This window comes from Nyctereutes procyonoides, unplaced genomic scaffold (genome assembly GCF_905146905.1).
Source record: "Nyctereutes procyonoides isolate TBG_1078 unplaced genomic scaffold, NYPRO_anot_genome, whole genome shotgun sequence".
NCBI lineage: Eukaryota > Metazoa > Chordata > Mammalia > Carnivora > Canidae > Nyctereutes > Nyctereutes procyonoides.
In genome coordinates, this window is record NW_026575159.1 from 630,240 (window position 1) to 655,106 (window position 24,867).

A 24,867-nucleotide genomic window follows, 5' to 3' on the forward strand; every position below is an offset into this window, starting at 1 on the left:
GTTACCTGCTTAGAATACATTCAATTTAAATAGTAGAGTAGCAACAGGATAATGAAAATCAAAATTCTCATTTAGAAAGGAGAGAAGGGGGGGGACCTCAGTAGCTCAGTCAGTTAAGCATCTTCCTTCTGCTCAGGTCGTGATCTGAGGGTCCTGGAATCAAGCTCCAGTGAGGCTTTCTGCTCACTCTGCTCCCCAGGGAGTCTGCTTCTCCCTTTCCCTCTTCCCCCCACACCGGCTCGCTTTCTCTTTCTCAAACAAATAAATAAGTAAAATATTTGTTAAAAAAGAATTGTGTTTAAAAAAAAAAAAGAAGAAAGGAGAATAGGAAACATAAAAAAATGAATTAGCCACAATATCAAATCTCACTTGGGAGGAATTGCAAAAATTGACAGACTGCATTCCTTGGTTTACTCATCTGACAACCTTGGTTCTGTTTTCTGCAAAGTATTTCTTTGCTTTTATTCTTCATTGGCCACAAAGATTTGCATTGAAGGGGGTAGGCTATATAGTATTAATAGCCTGTTTCTGCTAGTGCATATTAAGAAACTCAGTAGTTACCTTGAGAGTTTTTCTTTTTTCTTTTTTTTTTTTTTTTTTTTACCTTGAGAGTTGAACAAACTTTCCTAAGTGGCCTTAGTCCTTCAAAAATTCAGTAGTCATGCAGTCTATTTAATTCCAGTCAGTTTCAAGTATGAGTAACTCCAAACAAACACCTCATGTGACAAAGATTTTTAAGCCTCAACATTCTGTACCTTTAGTTTGTAGCTTCTGTGCCCTGCCCACTTCTTTTGCTTTCAGCCTAATGGCATCCACCTTGATATCACCTGAAAACAGTGGGTTTGTGTGGGAAGAAAACCCCTTAATCCGTTTTTTTAATAATAAATTTATTTTTTATTGGTGTTCAATTTGCCAACATACAGAATAACACCCAGTGCTCATCCCATCAAGTGCCCCCTTCAGTGCCCATCACCTAGTCACCCCCACCCCCCGCCCTCCTCCCCTTCTACCACCCCTGGTTCATTTCCCAGAGTTAGGAGTCTTTATGTTCTGTCTCCCTTTCTGATATTTCCTACCCATTTCTTCTCCCTTCCCTTCTATTCCCTTTCACTATTATTTATATCCCCCAAATGAATGAGAACATATAATGTTTGTCCTTCTCCGATCGACTCATTTCACTCAGCATAATACCCTCCAGTTCCATCCACGTTGAAGCAAATGGTGGGTACCTGTCATTTCTAATGTCTGAGTAATATTCCATTGTATACATAAACCACATCTTTATCCATTCATCTTTCGATGGGCACCGAGGCTCCTTCCACAGCTTGGCTATTGTGGACATTGCTGCTATAACATCGGGGGGCAGGTGTCCCGGTGTTTCATTGCATCTGTATCTTTGGGGTAAATCCCCAACAGTGCAATTGCTGGGTCGTAGGGCAGGTCTATTTTTAATTCTTTGAGGAGCCTCCACACAGTTTTCCAGAGTGGCTGCACCAGTTCACATTCCCACCAAAAGTGTAAGAGGGTTCCCTTTTCTCCGCATCTTCTCCAACATTTGTGGTTTCCTGCCTTGTTAATTTTCCCCATTGTCACTGGTGTGAGGTGGTATCTCATTGTGGTTTTGATTTGTATTTCCCTGATGGCAAGTGATGCAGAGCATTTTCTCATGTGCGTGTTGGCCATGTCTATGTCTTCCTCTGTGAGATTTCTCTTCATGTCTTTTGCTCATTTTATGATTGGATTGTTTGTTTCTTTGGTGTTGAGTTTAATAAGTTCTTCATAGATCTTGGAAACTAGCCCTTTATCTGATACGTCAATTGCAAATATCTTCTCCCATTCTGTAGGTTGTCTTTTAGTTTTGTTGACTGTATCCTTTGCTGTGCAAAAGCTTCTTATCTTGATGAAGTCCCAATAGTTCATTTTTGCTTTTGTTCCTTTGCCAGGGCAATTTACACGTTTAATGCAATCCCTATCAAAATACCATGGACTTTCTTCAGAGAGTTAGAACAAATTATTTTAAGATTTGTGTGGAATCAGAAAAGACCCCGAATAGCCAGGGGCCAGATTTCAAGTTGTACTACAAAGCTGTGGTCATCAAGACAGTGTGGTACTGGCACAAAAACAGACACATAGATCAATGGAACAGAATAGAGAATCCAGAAGTGGGCCCTCAACTTTATGGTCAACTAATATTCGACAAAGGAGGAAAGACTATCCACTGGAAGAAAGACAGTCTCTTCAATAAATGGTGCTGGGAAAATTGGACATCCACATGCAGAAGAATGAAACTAGACCACTCTCTTGCACCACACAGAAAAACAAACTCAAAATGGACGAAAGATCTAAATGTGAGACAAGATTCCATCAAAATCCTAGAGGAGAACACAGGCAACACCCTTTTTGAATTCGGCCACAGTAACTTCTTGCAAGATCCGTTTTGGTCAGCAATCTCTTTTTTCCCCTCTTGAATGTCAAAGCCCCACTTATTTATTCCTACAAGTTTCTTCCTGCAAGTTTAGGATAATTTCACTTTATTCCAGTCATTTTTCAAATAAGGATTTCTATGGCATTTTACAGTTTTCAAAACTATTTCACATAGATTATAATATCTTCCTTCATCACTACTTGGGCCTCTCTGTTCTATTTCATTGATCTATTTATCTATTCTTCCACTAATATGATATTGTCTTGATTACTGTAGCTTTATGTAAGTCTTGAAATTTGAAATTTGATAGTGTCAGCCCTCCAGCTTTATTCTTTGCCTTCAGTATTGTGTTGGCCATTCTGGGTCTTTTGTCTCTCCATAATAAGCTTTATGATCTTGTCAGTATCTACAAAATAACTTGCTGGGATTTTGATTGAGAATGTGTTGAATCTATAAATCAAGTTGAGAAGAACTAACATCTCAACAATATAAAGCTTTTCATATTCCTGAACATGGAATATCTCTCAACTTATTTAGCTTTGATTTCATTCATCAGAGTTTTGTAGTTTTCCTCATACCTAATATTATTTCACTTTTGTGTATGTTCATATAAATGTTATTTTTCTTTAATTTCAAGTTCCATTTGTTCATTGCTGGGATATAGGATAGAAATTGACTTTTGTTTATTAATCTTGTATCCTGCAACCTTGCTATAATAATTTATTATTTCCAGGAATTTTTATATGTTTTTTTTTCAGATTTTCTATATAAGCAATCATATCATCTGTAAGCAAAAACAGTTTTATTTATTCTTTCTCAATCTGTATAGTTTTTATTTCCTTTTTTTGTCTTAGTGCAGTAGCTAGAATTTCCAGTATACTGTTGAAAGAAGTTATGAGAAAGAACATACTTGTTTATATTGAATCTCGGTGGGAAAGCTTTGAGGTTCTCCTATTAAATTTAATGTTGGCTTTAAGTTTTTTATAGATCTTTTTTATCAAGTTGAGAAAGCTCTTCTCTATTCCTAGTTTACTGAGTTTTTATCATGGATAGATGTTGGATTTTGTCAAATGTTTTTTCTAGATCTATTGACGTGATCATGTGATTTTTCTTTTCTAATGTGTTGATGTGATGTTTCACATTAATTAATTTGTGAAAATTGAACCAGCATTGCATAAGTGAGGTAAATCCCATTTCATCATGGTGTATAATTCTTTTTATACATTGTTGGATTTGATTTGCTAATGTTTAGTTGAGGATTTTGCATCTGTTTTCATGGGAGATACTGATCTGTAGTTTTCTGTTCTTGTGAGAATGTCTTTGTTTTACAGATGAGGATCAAGATACAAAAGGGTCAAGGTCTTCTCAGCTCACATGCTGGCAAATCCATAATTTTTCACTATGTATTTAATACTCTCTGATTACCATGGCATCATTTGGTGAAATCTCCCCTTTTTGTTGTGGATAGATCCAAAGTGACATGTTGAGAGATCAAAATGCATATTTATATAATAAGAATAGCTACTTCTGGCACATCTTTGAATTTCATCATAAATACATTTTTTCATCCTTATGGTAATTCTTTTAAAGTTTTACATTTTAATTCCAGTATGGTTAGCATACAGTGTTATATTAGTTTCAAGTGTACAATGTAGTGATTCAACAGTTCTATACATTACTCAGTGCTCATCAAAGTGTACTCTTTAATCCCCATTCCCTATTTCCCTACCCGCCTCCTCTCTGGCAATCATCAGTTTGTTCCTTATAGTTAGGAGGCTGCTTCTTTTTTGCCATCACATTCTTAAAGTCAGAATTTAGTAATAAAATTAACATTTTTCCATATATGATAAAACAAGAAAGTATGAATGATCTATATCTTAACAGTGTTCATAGAATAATTCAAGTTTATTTGGACATGCAGTGATAACATGAGATAAGGGTTTCAAGTCATTGATTACCCTGGAATCAGAAATTAGTGTCCAAAATAGTAAATAAAATAAAGCCTATGTGAGAAATAAGCATTGGCTTTGACATTGCTAGGGTTTCAAGTCAAGTTTCACCTGTATCACCTGCCAGCTCATGTAAAGTGACAGTACTAATAACCACCATACAACACTGTTATGAGGACTAGAGGCAGGTAGATTTTATATACAAATCATCTCCACATAGAAGTAAGTCAAGACACAGAAGCTTTCTTTCTTTCTTTCTTTCTTTTTTTTTTGAATTTAGCAACTGAATTTTTCCCAACTTTTATTGTGAAATATTTTAAATTTAGAAAAAGAAAAGTAGTACAGTGAACATCCACTATATAGATGGACCAATTTTTAATTGACTTTATCTTTCCTGTCTTTCCCCTGCTTCTCTCTCTCTCTCTCTCTCTCTCTCTCTCTCTCTCTCTCTCACACACACACACACACACACACACACAATATGTATTTTTGCTAAACATTTGCGAGTTAGGGAAGTTGCACCATATATCCTAATTTTTTTAAAAACTACATAAACAATAAAATTAACAAAAAATGTCTATCACCTAATATTTCCTCCATATTTAATTTTTTCAATTATCCCAAAATTGTTTCTTATGGCTAAAATTTTGTTATGTGTTTTTTTCGTCAATCCAGGATCTGGTCAAGGCTTATTCATCACATTTGGTTGTTAGTTAATGCATAATCTAAAACAGTACTTTTACCTTTTGTTTTTCATGATACTGATTTTAGAAGAGTCCAGAGTTGTCTTATAGGATATCTAACAATCTGGATTTGTCTGATTGTTTTCTCTATTTTCTGTGTTTCTTGTAGACTGGACATTAGATCTAGAGATATGGTTAATTTCAGTTTAAGTGTTGCAGGAGATGTAAACTTCATACATACATCAGTAAACACAATATCAAGTTTTCTCATGCTTAGGCATGCTAAGTTTGATCACTTGCTTTAAAGATGACTACCAAAAAAAAAAAACTACTTAAAAATATGTCTATTAATTCTGTCCTTTTACGTTATACCGTACAGAATTTAGTATTGATAATTTATTTTCATATATTCAGTATTAATTATTTATGACATGGCATATTTTCTATTTTTATATATAGATGAGTATTTTCAACTTATATATATTTTTTTAATGAAAATAAGTGGTTTCATTAATGAGTATGTTTGTAGTATGGTAAATTATAATACTGCCCATACAAAGAGCAGACTAAAAGGAGTTATAAATGTAAGAGAATGCCAAGAATTAGGGACAATAAAAATCTGTCTCCAAAAAGAGTCTAAAGAGATGTGATGATGATGATAAAAGGTAATGTGACATCATGGATCAGAAAAAAAGTCAGATTAAAAACCAAGGAAATCTAAATAAAGCATAGATTTTAGTCAATAGTTATGTATCAATATTAGTTCATTAACTATGACAAATATGCCATAGCCATGTAAGATGTTAATAATAGGGAAAATTAGGAGTGGAGTATACTGGAATTTTCTGTAATATAATTTCTGTAAATTTTTTAACAATTTTCTTGTAAATTTAAAGCTATTCTAAAATTAAAGGTTTATTAAACTAATTTTAATATTTTTAAAACATGAATCTGAAGTTTAAGAACAATGATTAAAATTTCTTTTAGCATACTGACATAACAAAAACAATGAAAGCAGGTTTAAAATAAAATATCAAATTCAGAGTTTTTATTAACAACTGTATTCAAAGTGGTGAATATTTCAGTGTTGTTGGAAAAAGGAAGAAATTACAAAAATTTAGAACCCATTAGTTGTTACAAGAGAATGGAAAACTGTTTTAGAGCTACTGTATGTGTATCTGCCAGAATAGGTTAGGATATGCTGTGATAACAAATGACTCAAAATTATTAGTGGCTTACCTCAAAGAATTCTTGCCTGACTCCTTCTGCATGTCCCCTGAAAGGTCATACTTGTGCATGTACTCTGGGACCCAGGCTGGTGGAGGTGCCTGTTGCTAACTGCTTCCACATAAAGGAAGGAGGACAAGGTGACTCATGCTTCCAAAGGTGTTGGAACAAATGGATTTGGGTTAAGCCCTGAAACATTTTTGGAAATCAACTGCTAATTTCTACTTATTTCTATTTTATTTTATTTGTTAATGCAGATCCTGGTTTAACTCAGAAGAAATTATCAGATACTTGCCCCTATTTTGTCCCGACTTTCAGAGGCTTCAGTTACATTTATTATAGTAAGAAGCCCTGACAAACATAAGTATACAAGCTTTAATATGCAGTTATAGTAATCTATTCATGAGTATCCCGATATTGAGGTCTTGCAGGACCAAACATAAATGAATCAACATCCTTGATGTCTTGATACATAATCCGCAATGGGAAGTTAAATCCACAGTGGCCACCACAGAGATGGGAAAAAGGGCTGAAAGCATTTCTTATACCTGCAAGTTTGAGGAATTAGAGGGGTTAGGTGAATTAAAGTTCAATTTGAAAATCTACTGAAGGGGAGCTAGCCACTCTGGACCTCAACTTTCTCATTGCTATAGTAAGGGAGTACATAAACCACAAGGGCACGTTGGATCCCTACAGGTAGCTTCAGAAATTCTACAAATCAGTAATTTCAAACTTCTCATTTTTAATGCATTTTTAAATTCTTTAAGTGTAATGCAAATGACGTCTTTAAATTATACTCACTCTGGAAAATGGTAATTTTTTTAAAAATGCAAAATGAGTGCCTTACTAACTCAAAACACATAAATGGTGACCAAAGCTAAGAATTTAGTCAGTCTTCAAAATCTACCAACCTGTCTTAAACCTATTACCATAAATCGTTTCCCACATTCATGTCAAGAAAATCCTGACCTGTCAGTAAGTCTGCCTGCACATAAGACATGAGGCTGCTCAAGTGAGAGCAAAAGCAGGAATGGGTTCTGTGGATACAAAGTTGACATGACATTAGTTTGACATTTCATTTTGAGCCTCATTTTGGGGTTTAGGTAAGTTTCCAGATTAGTAGCAGAGAGGACTTTTTGATTATTGTGGAGTCTTTCAAAGGATTTTCAGGTATTATTAGGGGAAACCGATGCTTTGGCTGTTTATTTAATTGAGTGGCTTTCTTTGAATACGGTGGGTGCCAAGTAAATGAGTCATCAGACTAAGCAGAGCAGAATAACAAAAACACCTCCTGGACTTTACTTTCTGCTTGTGATGTTTGGCAATTCAGGAACTTGATTTTTACCTGCAGGTGCCTTCTCCAAATACACCATAGTTGAAAATACCTAACACCACAGTGGTTGGAAGGGCTCTATAACAACATAACCTGGCCCTTAGTTTTACAGTTTGCTACCTGAGTATTTTTAAACATCTATACATACTCACACAGGCACATATATTTTACATGTATATGTATGTGGCATGTGTATGCATGTATACACACACACACACACATATATATATATATACCTTTTTAAAATATATATATATATGTATTTTTTATCATGGCTGTTGAGTCCTTATGAATAATTTCAGTTGGGCCACTCCTATGGTCACAATAGGTTATTTTCATAGATCTTGCCATTTATTTATTTATTTAAAGATTTTATTTATTTATTCATGAGAGAGACACACACGGAGAGAGAGAGAATGGCAGAGACACAGGCACAGGGAGAAGCAGGCTTCATGCAGAGAGCCTGATGTGGGACTCGATTGCAGAAACCCGGGATCACGTCCTGAGCCAAAGGCAGATGCTCAACCGCTGAGCCACCCAGGCGTCCCAGATCTTGCCATTTAAAAGAAAATGTATCTAAAAAATTATCTACTGCTGCTTAACAATTTTCACAACTTCAGCAGCATAAAACAGCACTCATTTATTAGGTCATGGTTCTGGATGCCACATGTCTGGGAGGGCAGAGCGTGGCTGAGTTTTCTCCTGAGGGTATCACATGGCTGAAATCAGGTATTGGCTGGCCTGAGTTCTTGTCTGGAGGTTTTGGGCAAAAACTGCTACCAGAGACATTCAAGTTGTTGGTAGAATCTAGTTCCTTGCATTTGGGGGCCTGAGGTCCCTGTGTGTTTGCTGCCTCTCAGCAGCTAGAGGCTGCTTGCAGGTCCTTTCCATGTGTCTCCTCAATCTCCAGCCACCAGAGGTACTCTGAATCCCTCATGGCTCTCACATCTCCTTCATTGACTCTTAGAATTAGCCAGAGAAAGCACTCTGCTTTTAAAAGACTCATGTGGGTATGTTAGGCCCATTCAGATAATCTCCCTATTATTAGGTCAACTGATTAGTAACCTTAATTACATTTGCCAAATCCCTTTTGCCAGGTTAAGAACAAAATCATGGGGCCATCTTAGAATTCCACCTGCTACACTAATCTAATGCAGACATCTACGTCCACTGTTAACCAGATTCAGTTTTTAAGTTGGGTGACATGATAGAGCATTTGGAGCATTAAATGTGAGTCACTGCATTTGATTATATTTAGACTAAATTACTTTTATAGTGAATGTCGTGCAAAGGATTTGTAGTACTGAAAAATATACATTTATTTTTAAATAAGTCTACGTGCATAATAGACTGGGTGACAGGCACTGAGGGGGCACTTGACAGGATGAGCACTGGGTGTTATGCTTTATGTTGGCATATCAAACTCCAATAAAAAAATATATACAAAAAAAGAATAAGTAAATAAAAATTTTTAAAAAATTAAAAAGACGTACATTTAAAAGACATAAAAACCTATCATAAACACGCAGCGCAGCATATTGCTTACAGTTTTCTGATTCCATCAGATGACAATGAGTAGCTTTCTCTCCATTTATGCCATTAATCATGATCATACACTAATGACACAAACTCATAGACTTTGTAACTTTACAGCAGAGATCATCTGTCACCACCACCCCTATCCCCTGCCTTTTTCATAAATGAAGAGCCAGAGACTCGAGGTATGACTCAGAGTGGGCCACAGAGTCAGGTGGTCAGTGGTGCAGATTGGCCTGGAATATGTTTTCTGACTCCCTACCTGGTAGTAATAGTAAGGACAGTACCATTAATTGAATATTTTTTTATGAATCAGGCACTATCCTAAGCACTTCAAGTATATTATTTTTCTTATCACAAAAATTCTATGAGGTAGGCACTACTGTCTTTGCCATTTCTTTTGGAGAAAATGGAGTCACAGAGAAGCTAAGTAACTGGTTCAGTGTCACCCAGCTTGTATATGGTTAAGTGGGGATTCAAAGAGAAGCAGTCCGACACGATGGCCTGACCCCTTCACTGTGCCCTGCTCTTTCCACCCCACCAGTGGCTCCTCATGGGGCCTTCCATCTGCAGTTACAGAGGTAGCTGCACTGGCTACCCATTGGTTGTATTTGACAACAAATCCGCAATTAGTGGTGAATTTGGAGTCAGAAAACTGTGTATAAACTTCTGTTGTGTCACTTTCTCTGTAAGCTGCTGGGTCTCGTGGATGCTGTGTTTGTAAAAATGGGGATTGTTAGAGTTCTGAAATGAATGCAGTGTTGTTGTCATTCTTGGACAAATGGTAACTGGTTCTCATCACACTGTAATAGCAGGTTTTCAAGTCATTCGTGCTGGGGTGGAGTCACACTGTGAAATAAGAAGGATCTATGTCCTGACACCTTTAGAAATCTCGTTTCCTTTGAAAGTCATGTGTTTCCTGTATATATTCCTCAGTCCACATTTTCCAGCTCCCCTGCAGTGATTCGGCTCACTTGGAGGTGATTTTTCACATGGGCATCCTTCATGGGAAGAGAACAGTACAGCCACATGGAGAGGCCAGGACCTAGCCCTTGGCCAGGCTCCTGCACAACAGCCTGGCAACTTCCATGATTCCAGTTCACATCTGAACAGAATGGATGTGACCATCTGGAGATCACTGTCAAATAATCATGAATATTAAATTTCTGAGTACCAAGGGTCTCTTCTTCATCCCCATTCTTTTTCTAAAAACATTTTCTCTTTTTTGGGGGGTATATGTATATTTTCTTCTCTACTATTTGAAAGTAAGTTGCAGACAATATAACATTTCAGCTCTAAATATTTCAGCATGTATTTCTAATGATAAGGAAATTTTTTATAATGCATGCCATTATCTACCTAGGAAAATTAATAATTTTCTTATCCTGCCTAATACGCAGTCCATGTTCAGATTTTCCTTACTTGTCCTAAAATTGCTTTTAGAGTGTTTTGCTTTTAGGGTTTCTTGTTTTGTTTTTTCCCAAAAGGAAACCAAAGTATACTCAGCATCTATGATGGTTACATCTCTATGATATTTTAAGATCTGGACCAATTCCCCTACCTTGTTAGCATATTTGCTTGTTTTCATGATACTTTTTGAAGAGACTTTTTGAAGAGACTAAGCCAGTTCTCTTGAACAAAACTCTATGTTCTGTGTTTGTCTGATTTTTTTTTATTGTGTCACTTATCTTTTACTCTGTCCTCTGTGTTTTAGAAAACAAGTGGGTTCCAAAGGCCTAATTAGAAACAGATTGTATATTTTTGTCTGGACTAACTTAATAGGAGGTACTGTATGGAGGTACCTATGATTGCCCCACTATTAGGACTATTAACTTTGATTAAGATGGTGATAGCTAGTTGCTGTCCCAGTGGTAAAGTACATGCTTACCTTTATTAAGTAGGACTAAATTGTGGAATGATTTTTGGGGGTCTCCTATGAATATCATTTCATCTAATGCTGTTACCATCTACTGATGTGCCTTATCTGAATCATTTATTCCTTTGGAGATTGCAAATTGGTTATTTTACATTTTTATCATTTCTTTTACATTTATTAAATGTATTTAAACTAATATTTCTCTGCAAAGAATAGCCTTCCCTCATCAATAAGGGATGCTTTTGATTGTCTTATAGTTCATATCAGTACAACATGTTTACCATCAATTTCCTAAAATATCAGCCTTAGATTATGGAACTGAGGTGTAGATCAATCATAACTTATCTTTGATATAAACTTTCTAGAGCATTTTGGTGTACATCAAGATTGGAAGTAAAGAATAGATGAAATTTAAAGCAGTGTTCCAAGATGGTGAGCAAATATTAGAAGAGGTATGACAAGATGAATTTCAAGAAGTCATGGTCAATATCAGCAAATGTTTATCGATATGAAATTAAATTATTAATACCAGGCATTAAAAGAGCCTCCCATCCCCCAAAAAGCTAATGATATGCATGATCAGTGTAGATAAATATTGAGGACTGACAAGAAGTAAATTAAGACAAATAGTTCGGACTGTCATGCAGTGGCTCCAGCCTTAGTAGCCTCTCCACTCCACATTCCAACATGCAAGGCCCTTTGTGTTCTGGGCTCAGGCTGTTGTCTGACGAGCCCCCATCATGACTCTTCATCTGGTTGTTTGCATCATCCCTCCACTGCACATGGTTCTTCCTCCCTTCATGCTTCTGTCCAGGCACTTCCCTTGGCCCAAAACCCTTCCTTCTTGCCTCTTAGGTCCCAGTGTACCCATTTCGCAAGCCCAGCTAAAACCCCACTCCTTCTGTGAAGCTCCTTCCTCCCTCACCCCTCCAAATCACTCATACTTCTTACCCTACATCACATATGTGGTTTCTGACTCAGTTTCCTATTTGGTCTTCTAATTGGCTTCTATAAGTAAATCTCATATTTCAAGCTATTCAAAGGTCCTTAAGGACATGACTACCCAGGATCCCAAATTAGAAAACTCTTTTCACATGGCATTGCTAGGTTTTTGCCTACCCTTTGAGAGTTTCTCTGAAAGTTACCCACAGTTGTGAAACTATTATCTGACACTTTATCTCCTTTGTACAGCTTTCTTTGCCTTCTAATATCAGTTACCTTGCAAAATCAGGTTTTTGTGTGAGAGCTAAGGTTAGAACTGACATTGATGCATCACCTGTTCTTTGGAAATAAAGACAAGGCTTAATCATTTCACTATGATCAAAAGAAAGGAAAAAGAAATAGGCAGGCATAAATTAACGTTGTATTTAAATATTACAATGAAAACAAAGTTTATTTTGCTTTCCTTGAGAGCCTTTTTGTTTCTTTTGTGACCAACTTGAACACTGCTTTAAATGGGAATGAAACAACAGTATTTGTGCCTCTTGAAGATGTTTTTAGAGTATTTTCATCCCACTCAACAAGACATTGAAATACCTTTCCTCTTTGTCTCCTTAACAAGAGCACTTTGCATTTATGCAGTTCTTTCCATCTAAGGACCTTTACCACTTTGGGGGAGTATTTCTCGTTACCAGATGGTGATGACAAAACTATCATGCTTCTTGTTTTTCTGTCTGTGCAGAAGCAGGTGGTAAAAAGCTACGGAGTACTGTCCAGCGAAGCACGGAAACAGGCCTGGCTGTGGAAATGAGGAACTGGATGACTCGACAGGCAAGCCGAGAATCTACTGATGGCAGCATGAACAGCTATAGCTCAGAAGGAAAGTGAGTGAGGCCAGCCATCATATGCGTCGCTTCCATGCACACAAGGACGATCTCTCTCTCTCTCTCTCTTTCTCTATGCTTACCTAGAAGTTAACTCACACTCTTGAGAGCGCCATTTTCATTTCCACTGGCTGACTTGCTGTGAAGAGAACTTTTGCTCACTTACCACTGAGAAATGTGACATATCTGGCTTTTTATATCAAGGGAAATATAGGTTTGGGGATAAAGTATTTTGCTTTAATAATAAGACGCTAAACAGTGACTGTCACAATACATGCACATTAAAGTTTGCTCTGGCTTGAAATATATAGAAGCACAGAAAGAATAACACCCTGAGCTAGTTCCATGAAGTAACAAGCAGTTCACATAGATGTAATACCACTAAGTAACTTCGTGAGACTTTCCTTTATGTAGTTAGCTTCTAGCTTTTCTTTAAATATTTAAATATTTTTAAAGCATTTTTCAGCACTGTGTAGCCCTGTCATCAACAAATTGACAATAATCAGCAACTACAGATCCATAGATGGGTGCATAAAGGACGTTAATAGAGGAAAATGGGGTTTACTGACCTCACTCTGTCATCATGATGGAAGCATCAGACATTTAGACAGCATGCATCTAGCTAATTCACAGACAGGAGGCAGAGTATTGATGGTGTGCCATTGGGAACATTTGTCCAGTGCGATTATATAAACACAGGAGGATATATATGGTTTCCATACTTTTTTCACTAAGGTTGTATGGGATGCTAACAGAAACATTAAAATATTGGGATTAACTATATTTGGAAATTAAGATTGGGAGGAGAAATGGATTTGATGTTAATTAAGGAAGTCTTAAAAGAGATGGAGAAGCAGTTGAAAAATGAATGTGCACCGAGCTTTCATCATTGCAGAGCACTGTGTTAGATACTGTGAGGGACACAAAAATGTCCAGATTGTGGCCCCTAGCACCTCAGATGTTTATGTCTTATAAGAAAAATGGGATAAATACTCGTACATTCATTCAACAAATATTTCTACGCCTTCCAGTGTCTAGGCACTGGGCTGAGTTGGGGATAGAAGTCATACAAGAAGGCCAAAATCAATTAGCGGTTAAGACTATAGGCTTTAAAATCACATAGGCTTAAGTTCTTATCTCTTTTATGGAACTGTAGAAACTTAGGCAAGTTATTTAATTTTTCTCAGTTTCATTTTAATTATTTTTCTTAACAAGTATTTATTAAGAGCTTACAATATTCCAGGCATGGTTCTAGATGTTGGAGATAGATTAGCGAACAAAGCAAAAACAAAAACCAGAAAACAAAACCCTACCCTCACCAAATTTACAGTCTAATAGATAAGAGGGATAATAAACAAGAAAAGTTGTTAATATGTATATATATATGGAAAAATCATAAAATATAGTGTAGATTAGGTAGTATAAGTGTAAAGAGAAAGAAAAAGAAAGGGAGAGAGCTGAGAGAGGGTAAAGGTAAGTTTTATGTAGGGTAGACAGGGAAAGCAACATATTTGAGCAAAGATTTGAAGAATGTGGACATTCGAAAGAAGAATATTCCAAGCTGAAGCACTGTGGACCGAGGGCAGGCATAGTAATTAAAATGGGGGCAGAGCTGGACAGCTTGTGCCATCTTTGTATCATTATGAGGACTTTGCTTTTACTCTGAGAGGGTTGAGAAACCAGTGGAGGGTTTGTGTGGGGTCCTGCTATTATCTGACTTGAATGTTAAGTCCTGATTGCTGTGAGGGTGGAAAGTAAATTTGGCCACAGAGGGATCATTCAAAGGGCTGGCTGTTCAGTAATATGCTCAGACCACAGTGATAGGATTAGCAAGGTCAGATTCTGGATGCATTTTGACAGTAGAGCCAATAAGATTTATTGATTCTCTGATGAGTAGTGAGAGAACAGGGGTGTATTCGTTGCTAGGGCTGCCCTCACAAAATACCAAAGATTGGGTAGCTTAAACAACAGAAGTTTATTTTCTCATAGCTCTGGAGGCTAGAAATTCAATAGCAAGGTGTTATGGGTTTGGTTTCTCCCGAGACCTCTCTCCTTGGCTTTCAGATGGCCTCCTCCTTGCTGTGTGCTCGCATGGTATTTCTTCTGTGCATGCATATGCCTGATGTCTTTTGTTCTACTTAGAAGGATACCAGCCACAATAGATTAGGGCCCCACCCTTATGACCTCATTTAACTGTAATTACTTCTTTAAAGGCCCTATCTCCACGTACATAGTAGGGGCTAAGGCTTCAACATATGCATTGGTGGGGGGACAAGGTTCAGTCCATAACAAAGAAGAAAGACTACCTCAAGGTTGGACAATTGGAAAAATGAAGTTGCATTTAAGATGAGAATCGCCTAAAAGGAACAGAGTTTGGATTTTTGTTTGTTTTGAGGTTGGGAGTCAGTTTGAGACAGGTTAAATATCAGTTATCTATCAGACATCCAAACAGATATGTTGACAAAGCAGATCGAATACAGGTCTGTGATCCAAACTGGAGATGTCAATCTAGGCCATATCAGCGTAAATGGGACTTAAAACCATGAAACTGCATGAGATTACCGAGGAGATTGAGGTATGCAGAAAAAATAGGAAGTCAAAGCATCAAGCTCCCAATATTCAGTGGTAGAAACAGTGATGGAGACTGGGGTAGAGTGGCCAAAGAGGAAAATTGGAACTAGAGGGTCTGGGAAGCACAGTGGACAAGGAGGAGGTAAGGCTCGATTATGTCAGCTGATACTGATATGTTAAATCAAACAAGTGCTGAGCACTCACAGTTGGGTTTACCATGTGGCCGTTATGTAACCGTGGTCAGAGAAACTTTGGTAGAGTGGAGAAAAATCAAGCAAGTAAGAGAGGAAGGAAAAACTATATAGAGTTTCAAGGGGAACAAGAAAAAAGAAATTGAAGAGAGCACATAGAGCAAACTCAGAACTTTGAGTAAAGAAGTGGGATGGGAATTAGAAAAGATTTTTTTTAAGTGGAATTTTTTTTAAGGTAGAAGATTTTTTTTTTTTTGAGTAGAAGAATAAGTTTGTGTACTGATGGGAATGATCTAGAAGAGTTTCTTCATCTATAAAACAAGTTAGATAATAGAATGTATCTCCTAGTAGAGCTAAAAGAATTAAATCTGATAATACCTGTCGTGGCGTCGGCACTCAGTAGGTACTGAGTGCTAACGATAAAAATCACAGCCCATGCCCTCCTGACAAAGAGGAGAAAGACACATACACAGCAGCCTGTAATATGGTGTGACAGGTGCTTCTGGTGACATACATGGGCTGCTAGAGAATAAGAAAGGAAGAGTCATGGGAAGTAAAGTGAGGTGCTGGGATCCAATTAATAGAAAGGGCAAAATCAGGCAGCCCAGGTGGCTGAGCGGTTTAGCGCCGCCTTCGGCCCGGGGCATGATCCTGGAGACCTAGGATGCAGTCCCACGTCGGGCTCCCTGCATGGAGCCTACTTCTCCCTCTGCCTGTGTCTCTGCCTCTTTTTCCGTGTGTCTCTCATGAATACATAAATAAATTCTTAAAAAAAAAAAAAGGGCAAAATCATGGTGGCAACTGCTCCTGCTACAGGATGGGAGCAAGAGGGAAACCCAAGATGCTTGAAAGTAAAAGGGTTGAGGGTTTAATCAAACCATGTGTTATTTTGCTTTTAGTCTGATTTTCCCTGGTGTCCGCCTGGCTTCTGATAGCCAATTCAGCGATTTCCTGGATGGCCTTGGCCCTGCCCAGCTCGTGGGGCGTCAGACTCTGGCTACACCTGCAATGGGTAAGAATTTCTGTCATGTGGTTTCATTATTTTCTCTTTTAGATTATTGAAAATTACATTCTCTGGTATCATAGGATCTTTAACAGTATTGTCAGCAAGAATAAGTATTTTTATTTTACCAATAAAAAAATTTTAGCTGATTTTTTCCAATTTAATTTATATGCTTTTTAAAGTAAGATGTCACTGATAAATTTTAAACATATTTGAATGTAGGGGTGCCTGGGTGGCTCCGACTCTTGATTTCGGCTCAGGTCATGATGTCAGGGACCCAGGTTCAGGCCCTGCATCAGGCTCTGCGCTTACCTCAGAGTCTGCTTGTCTCCTTCTCCTTCTGCTCAGTCTTTCTGCCTAGTTCTCTCAAATAAATAAATAAATCTTTTTTTTTTAATAAATAAATCTTTTTAAAAGAATAAATAAATAAATAAATTTGAATGTAGGAAATATACGGGAAATGATGAAATGATATAAAACCAACACCTTTGGCACAAACATGTTTCTTACTGCATTTGTTCACTAAGCCCTGTCTGTTTCCTCCTCACACATCATTAGGTGACATTCAGGTAGGAATGATGGACAAAAAGGGACAGTTGGAGGTGGAAATCATTCGGGCTCGTGGCCTTGTTGTAAAACCAGGTTCCAAGACACTGCCAGGTAATAACAGAAGAGATACTGCTATTATTTGTAACCCACACTTTTCAATGCAGGGATTTTGTGTTTTGATGAGATGCAGAAAACTTTGTTTTTAGATAATTAAGGATACTAAATGAATGAGTCTGTCATCTGTAGTAGTTTATGCGTTTATCCTAAGCAAGCATTCAGTGAGGGTTGAGCGATAATTTAAGTTTTTAAATAAGTCCGTAGCTAATAGAAACCATTGCAAAATAAACATGTACATAAAAATTCCTTTTTCTTCTTAGCTGGTATTTTGTGTTCTTCTTTATCTGGAGCTTCAAAATTCTTCTTGGGAATTATTAAAGTTCTGCATTAGAATAAAAATAGATATGGGTTGCCAAAGCAGCATAACCTTTGGATACAGGACATTCTAATTATACTAACTTCTACTTCCTGTAGTGTAGAGAGGCACCATTATCAATTTTTATTGTGATGTCACACATTTCATACTGAAATGTCATAACCTAAGGTGCCTGGAGCCATGGAAAAGGACACAGACTCCAGATACAGTGTGCAGAGATGTCTAGAACATGAGCTCTGATATGTAGAACAATTTGTGAGGATTCTGAAATTCAGGTTCTCACCTCGGCACTTTCACTGACTGAATTGTAATTTTGAATTTCATAACTTCCCTGTCCTTGTGGAAATTGTAAATTATAATGTGTACAACCTTGCAGGGTGATTAAGGTCAATTGTGTTTACAAAGGTCATGGATCTAGTTAACCCACCGTAGTATAAAGAATATCATAATTTGCACAGGCAAGAAAATGCTTTTGTGAACAGTCAGATCTCTTTCAAGCCATGGAATTCATAATTAGTTGCCTCTTCCCAGCTTATGTGAATGTATCACATCAAACCCCACCCTTGCCTTGTACCCATGCCACCATCAATAAACACTTTTGAGTAATAAGTGATTTTTATTTATAAAAATTTATGCTACATTATTTATATTATATAATTATATTACATAAGAATTTCTATATTATAGAAATTATATCATTGTTTATAATTTATTTATGAAATGATATGATTTCAAGGATGTTTACTTATATTTAAGTACTGACAAATGGAAGACTGAGTAAGATCTCTTTCTTGAATATTGTTAGGGACTGGAAGCATTTTACCTTATTTCATGCAGTGTTTAAATCTATATATATAACCATGTGATGGTGAAATAGTAATCAAGTCAGAGGAGCCTCTGAGTTAATATTGCCTAAACTATCCAAATAGCTGATAATTACGTATTATTTTTCTAATGATTTTGACATCATGTGGAAAGACCAGTGACTTCTGATTGCTAGCTTTGTCAGCCTAAAACTAAGCTGTTGCAGAGGTCACCTGGAAGTTGGATATTCCATAATCATGGCTCGTCACTTAACCGTCCCCTCTGTCTGTTCTTTCCCAAGCACCATATGTAAAGGTGTATCTATTGGATAATGGAGTCTGCATAGCCAAAAAGAAAACAAAGGTGGCAAGAAAAACGCTGGAACCCCTTTACCAACAGCTTTTATCTTTCGAAGAAAGTCCCCAAGGAAAGGTTTTACAGGTATTTATTGGATGGTTTTTCCTCTACATAAGAAGGTGTTTTCTTGGACTCAAACCTTGTACCCACATGTCTTAGCATTCTCTTCATTGCTTACAGCTGAAATTCTTGGGAAAGGTCAAAGCAGTGGCCAGTGCTATCAAGCCATAGACACTGTTGTTTCCTTTCCAGTGAACTATAGACTTGCAAACCCCCATCATACACAAACTCCAGTCTTCCTGGACTGCTTAGGATCTTAACATTCCAGTACACTTGGATGCGTGTACACCTTTGGATTCCAGTTGTTAAAGACAACCATACCACAATTAAAATACAACTATTTAACTTGATATTTGATGATAGCGCATTAACTGAATGTATTTTCGTTTACAAGTTTCCATGTACATAACTATACTGATGTTATTCTCCTTTTGATTTTGCCAACAGATCATTGTCTGGGGAGATTATGGCCGCATGGATCACAAATCCTTTATGGGAGTGGCCCAGATACTTTTAGATGAACTGGAGCTATCCAATATGGTGATTGGATGGTTCAAACTTTTTCCCCCTTCCTCCCTAGTAGATCCAACCTTGGCCCCTCTGACAAGAAGAGCGTCCCAATCCTCTCTGGAAAGTTCAACTGGACCTTCTTACTCTCGTTCATAGCAGCTGTAAAACTGTTGTCATAGCAACCAGCGTTACAAAAAAAAAAATTCCACAGGTCGCAAACCCTGGTAACACTGCATGCTTAATGTTGTGTCTTCTGAGCCTGTTTCTAGGGATACAAAGCGATCCTGTGTTCTCAGAGGAAGTTGCACACATTGTGCCCTAAAGATGGCCCTCAGGTGAAAGAGCAGAGTTATGAAGAACTATCAGGTTTGGAGTTCAGTAACACTTGAGTTTTGGTCCAATCTGAAGCCATGGATTAATCTCAAAGAATCAGTCAGTTTCATGCAACAAAAGCCCTTTTCAATGGCACCTTTATATTTTTATCATTCCTTTTTCCTCATTTCTCTGACCCCCAAGCCCTGTTATGCCACAGAAAATAGAGCTATACAGTCATTAAGCCATGTTACAAGTCAAGGAGTGAAGTCCTAGGAAGCATCAGGTGAAAAGCAGGAGACCAAAGAAGTGGTCCGGGACAGACGTCAGCCCTCCTCTGGACAGTGACCAGGAGCAGCCAGTCCAGCGTGAACAGTGGCAGACTTCAGAGGTCCAGCAGGCACGCCATTCACTAATGCCATGATGTGTTGGACTCTGAAAAACAAAATTCTGTGGCTACACTGTACTGAATGAAATTAAAGAAACTTTTTTTGCATGGACACAGATTAGCTGAATACTTAAATTATTTTTTTGGGGCTGCAACTTGCAAAAAAAAAAGAATAAAAATCAGCCATTTTCAACAATTTATATTATTTTTAAAAATAAATTTCACTATTGCATGGTTTTAAAAAGGGGAGAGAATGCAACAGGGTGGTACAAAGACACACCATGTTTATTCTTTAATCATAGTCTGTGTTTTGGCAGACATTACAAACGAGAATACTTTCTAGAAGACACTTAAAATTCTCTTTATGTGACAAATAAGCATACTATATTCGATTTATTTCCATGTTAAATATACAAATCTTATGAAGTTAAATATGTGCAAATCGTTCACATCTTTCTTCCTCTTCTCATCTCACTTTTCCTCTTTTCTCTTTTAATCTTTTCTTTCTCCCTACCAGAGTGAACATATACTAAAAGATTACAAGTTTTTGACCTGATACTCCTTACACCCCATGTTTGATTCAGAGCTGTAGATGCTTCTGAATTTATGAATTTCTCAAGGGAAAAAAAAAAAACTAAGAGCTTTCTTTATTTCAAGCATGTTGAAAAGGATTTTGCAACATGTCTTGGGAGTACCTTAAAGTAAGTCAGCATGTATTTGATAAAGAAGATATTTGAACTTTTGCAATTTATTGTACAGTGCATGGTACTTTTGTTTTCACCTTCCAAGTTCAGTTTACTGGAAAGCCCTAAAATCACGTGGCCATTGTAATGTCTAATAAATTTGTTTTTAGCACCAGCATTATTCATACAGGGGTTAAAGTATTATTTCTAGAAGGTCTTACTTAGGTTTTGTTTTTTAATTAATTAAAGCAATTTCTTTAGCCAATTTCCATTTACTATGTGAATAGAAGAACACTGCTAAAAATTTGGAGCCTGAAACACAGGGCTGTTTATTAATTCATTTTTCTGTAGTAAAATACAATTTTTCACAAAATTATATTTCTAAAGAAATATAGTAAACATAAATATACAACAAATAATTTTAAAGCTCCAATTTTTAGGTGACTCAAAGAAAGTCAGTCTGCCTATTAATAGTTCTTTGATGCCATCACCAAAAGTCTACACCACAAATCCCCGAAAGTCGGACCCCTGCCTTTGGTTTTACAGACAGTTATTACCATTGGGTGGTGCTGCAAGGTCAAGTTTCTCTTAAGTTCCCCTGTTGAGAAGAAAAGTCACTGGTTAATGTAATAAACCACCCATTCTTTCTGTTTCTTTATGTGCATTTTGATAACACATTCTTACAGGTTGATTTTCATTTCTTGCAATAACTTTTGAAATTCACATATATACCATTTAAGGCCATGCACAAAAATTGCTTTCTTTTTTTTTTTTTTTCTTTTTAAATTCCATGCTGACCATTAAAAACTATCATGCTTGATATGGTGCAAAAGTTAAAATGAGTATCACTAAAAATGCCTTCTCTTTATGTGGTGCAATATGAAATACACCGAGACTGTGTCTTGACATTCTGAGATCTACGATGGACCCAGGTAAAGTTGTTAAAAGAACGAATAATACTTTACAGAAATAATTTAGACACTTGTGTACCAGCAGCAATTGATTTAATAGACCTATAGTGTCTATACTCTCCCTTAGAATAAAGGTTTACCATTTTCCTGATACTAAGATGCAGTCACATAATCTTTTGTGCATATTCCTATATAAATTATTTCTAATTTTAATAAGAAGGACATGACTGTATGGAATATTTGTACATACTTATCATTACGCAGTATTTATTTAAAAGTCGGTGTATTTTTTTTTAATTTTCACATGTCTGCACCTCGACTTGTGGTTTAGTCGTGTAAATAGCACTATTCCAGTGACCATTGCTGCCCTGTACATAGTATGTTTTCAAAGTAAAGGGAATTCCAGTTGGAAAAAAAAAGGGGGCAGATTAGTCCTGTAATGAACACCAACTAATGTAAATCAAATTCATTCTGGTGATGGTATTTAACACTTTAAATAAAACATTTTCTTTACAGACGTTGTATGCACGGCTTTCTCTGACTTCTCTCCCCCTCCCAAGCTCTCTGCAGCTTTCCCTGGACTCACGCGTCATTTCAAAACCATGAAATCATCTTTTTTTTACTTCTCCATGAGAGAAACAGACTGCTGGTCTTAGCAAAGAGCATTTTTTTTTTAAGATTGTATTTATTTATTCATGAGAGACAGAGAGGGAGAGACACAGGCAGAGAAGCAGGCTCCCCACAGGGAGCCTGATACTGACGGATCCCAGGACCCCAGGATCACGATCTGAGCCAAAGGCAGACGCTCAACCACTGAGCCTCCAGGGCATCTTTAAGAGTGAGTTTTCAAAGTGCCGCAGGATCTCCGCTCACATCATTGAAAATTGATTTTTAAAAAAGGTGACTATTCTGTGGGGCCAGGGCAGGATTGAGTTCAATGACTCAGCGGCTCCCAGAGTCTGGGAGGAAACTGAGTGAGGGTTCTGAGTCAGTGTCACCCCCGCAGATGGCAGAACTGTAGAGAATCACACACAGGGTGAAGGTGATGAGAGTGACCATGGGCTTTACGCTGCTGTGTCAGTTCAGCTCTGTGGTGGGTGGGGGGTGCGTTTTCAGCTGGGGAGACACCAAGGTGACACGGTGTATACCAACCTGCCCAGAGATTGGCCTCTATCCTGCGGCTCTGGGTGTGAGTTTCTCCATAGCCTTCTCAAACTGGAAGAAAACACCCCAGCAGAGTTCTGATAGAAGCCTTCCCTGGCTCTTAATTTAAAAGTGAGCTTAATGATTAGAAATCCAAATTGAGTCCTCTCTCCATCCTTGGAATTAACCATTCTATTTCCAAGGATTTCGTTTCTGCTCAGTACGTGCCTGTCTCAGATTATTTTTCATTATTCAGTATACACTTCCTACTCTGATGAGCTCTTTGCTGTTCACACACTCCTATTATAACAATCCCTTTGCCTTTTTTTAAAAGATTTTTTAAAATTTATTCATGAGAGACACAGAGTGAAAGGCAGAGACACAGGCAGAGGGAGAAGCAGGCTCCCAAGAAGATGTAGGACTCAATCCCAGGACCCCGGGATCAAGGCCTGAGCCAAAGGCAGATGCACAACCACTGAACTACCCAGACACTACCCCTTGCCTTTCTTATATGCCCTCTCCTGAAAAGCCCTTCTACTTTCTCAAACCATCCACACTAGTCCTTCCCTGCAACTCCCCATCAGGACTCTCTTCCTTCTGGTTCCTGACCAAACCCTACCAGCGTGGCTGCTGTTGACGCCAACACCCTCACTTTCCCAGGAACTCCAGAATCGAAGCACCACCTGCAGCAGTAAAGATCCTGGTGGTCACTCTTGTAGGGGCTGACAGAGGAATGGTCAGAAAGCCACCAAAGCTGTCTGCCTGTACCGACTTACTCCCAAGAGTATAAGTGACTAACTTCTACAACACAAACTGGTTTGGGTTTTTCTTTTAAATTATATACACTATCAGCTGGTTCCTGGCTCTGCCACTTACTGTTTAGCCTTGACAATGTCATTTCTATTCTCTGAGTCTCACTACTCAAAACTGCAAAATGTGAATAGTAAAACTACTCAGTTCGTTGGGTTGCCATGGGGATTAAATAAAATAATGTATACAGAACACACAGCACCTTGAGTGGTATAAAGTAAGTGCTAATTATTACAAGCATAAATAATTGATTAGAACGTCTTAAAAATACCATTTCATTCTTTGCTGGTCTGCCATCGAAGGTACAAGCAGTCCTCCTGAGGAGACAAATAATTTGCTCTGGTCATTTGGGGCCAAGCTGGATTGGGAGGTAGCCCTGCTGAACTCCCTGCAGACCAGGTCTGCTCTTCCCTGGAGAAGAACATGCCCCCAGGAGGTTCAGCCATCTACTGTCAGGGCTGCATAAGAGAAAGCCCAGCAAGAAATCTCAGCAAGGCAGCTCAGGGCCTCCTCAGAAGGGAGCAGCTGGGCAGACAGTGTCAGGCAGTCAGCCAAGAGATAGGACCTTGAAAATACCCTGGGAGAGTTCATTGCACATGGGCTGGCTCTCTGTCTTGGAAAGTCAGTGATGGAGAGGAAGTCCCAGCTCCTGGAAGATAACATGACATGGGAGCAGAGTGACCTCAGAATCCTCATAGGCAGATCGCTGAGTTCCTTATCGTGCACCTTCTCTGATTGTTTTCTAGGCAAGAAATAACCCAGAGCCTGGGCTCTCCTCTTGCCATAGGTCCAGCTGGTGAGCTGCTGGGGACAACAGACTTTTTGGGTGTCCACCCAAAGACAGTAAGCACCTCTACAGACTACACGGGGCCCTGGTGATATGATGGGATACCCAAACCCTGACCTTAATGACTTGGGCCCTATCTGGGAGTGATGAACAGCATGACAGCAAGAAACTGTGTTAGACAATCCTGAGCCTTTCTTAACAAATTTCAGTTTCTTGCTGGGGAAATTTTAGAAATTGTGAGAAAAAGTATGTGTTGCCTAGCTTATTCTTGACTTATTTTTTAAAAGATTTTATTTATTCATGAGAGAGAGAGAGAGATGCAGGCTCCATGGAGGGAGCCCAATGTGGAACTCGATCTCGGGACTCCAGGATCACCCCCTGGGCTGAAGGCAGGCACTAAGCCACTGAACCACCCAGAGATCCCCATTCTTGACTTATTATAGCCAAGAACTTTGTGTGTTGACAGACAAAAAACAAAAACAAAAACAAAAATAGAAAAACCC

The 24,867-nt window shown here is 37.9% G+C and overlaps 1 protein-coding gene across 12 annotated transcripts in view; it reads left to right on the forward strand.

Annotated features, from left to right (window-relative positions):
• Window positions 1-22,092, forward strand: part of RIMS2 (regulating synaptic membrane exocytosis 2) — a 583,644-nt gene extending 561,552 nt beyond the window's left edge. For all 12 annotated transcript variants that reach the window (XM_055314266.1, XM_055314267.1, XM_055314268.1 and 9 more), the window contains 5 exons: window positions 12,711-12,852; window positions 16,514-16,626; window positions 17,176-17,277; window positions 18,705-18,844; window positions 19,268-22,092. In XM_055314266.1, the coding sequence (XP_055170241.1) occupies window positions 12,711-12,852; window positions 16,514-16,626; window positions 17,176-17,277; window positions 18,705-18,844; window positions 19,268-19,486 (716 nt within the window). In that variant the 3' untranslated portion in view covers window positions 19,487-22,092. The remainder of the gene's footprint in view (window positions 1-12,710; window positions 12,853-16,513; window positions 16,627-17,175; window positions 17,278-18,704; window positions 18,845-19,267) is intronic.
• The last annotated feature ends 2,775 nt before the right edge of the window (window positions 22,093-24,867 follow it).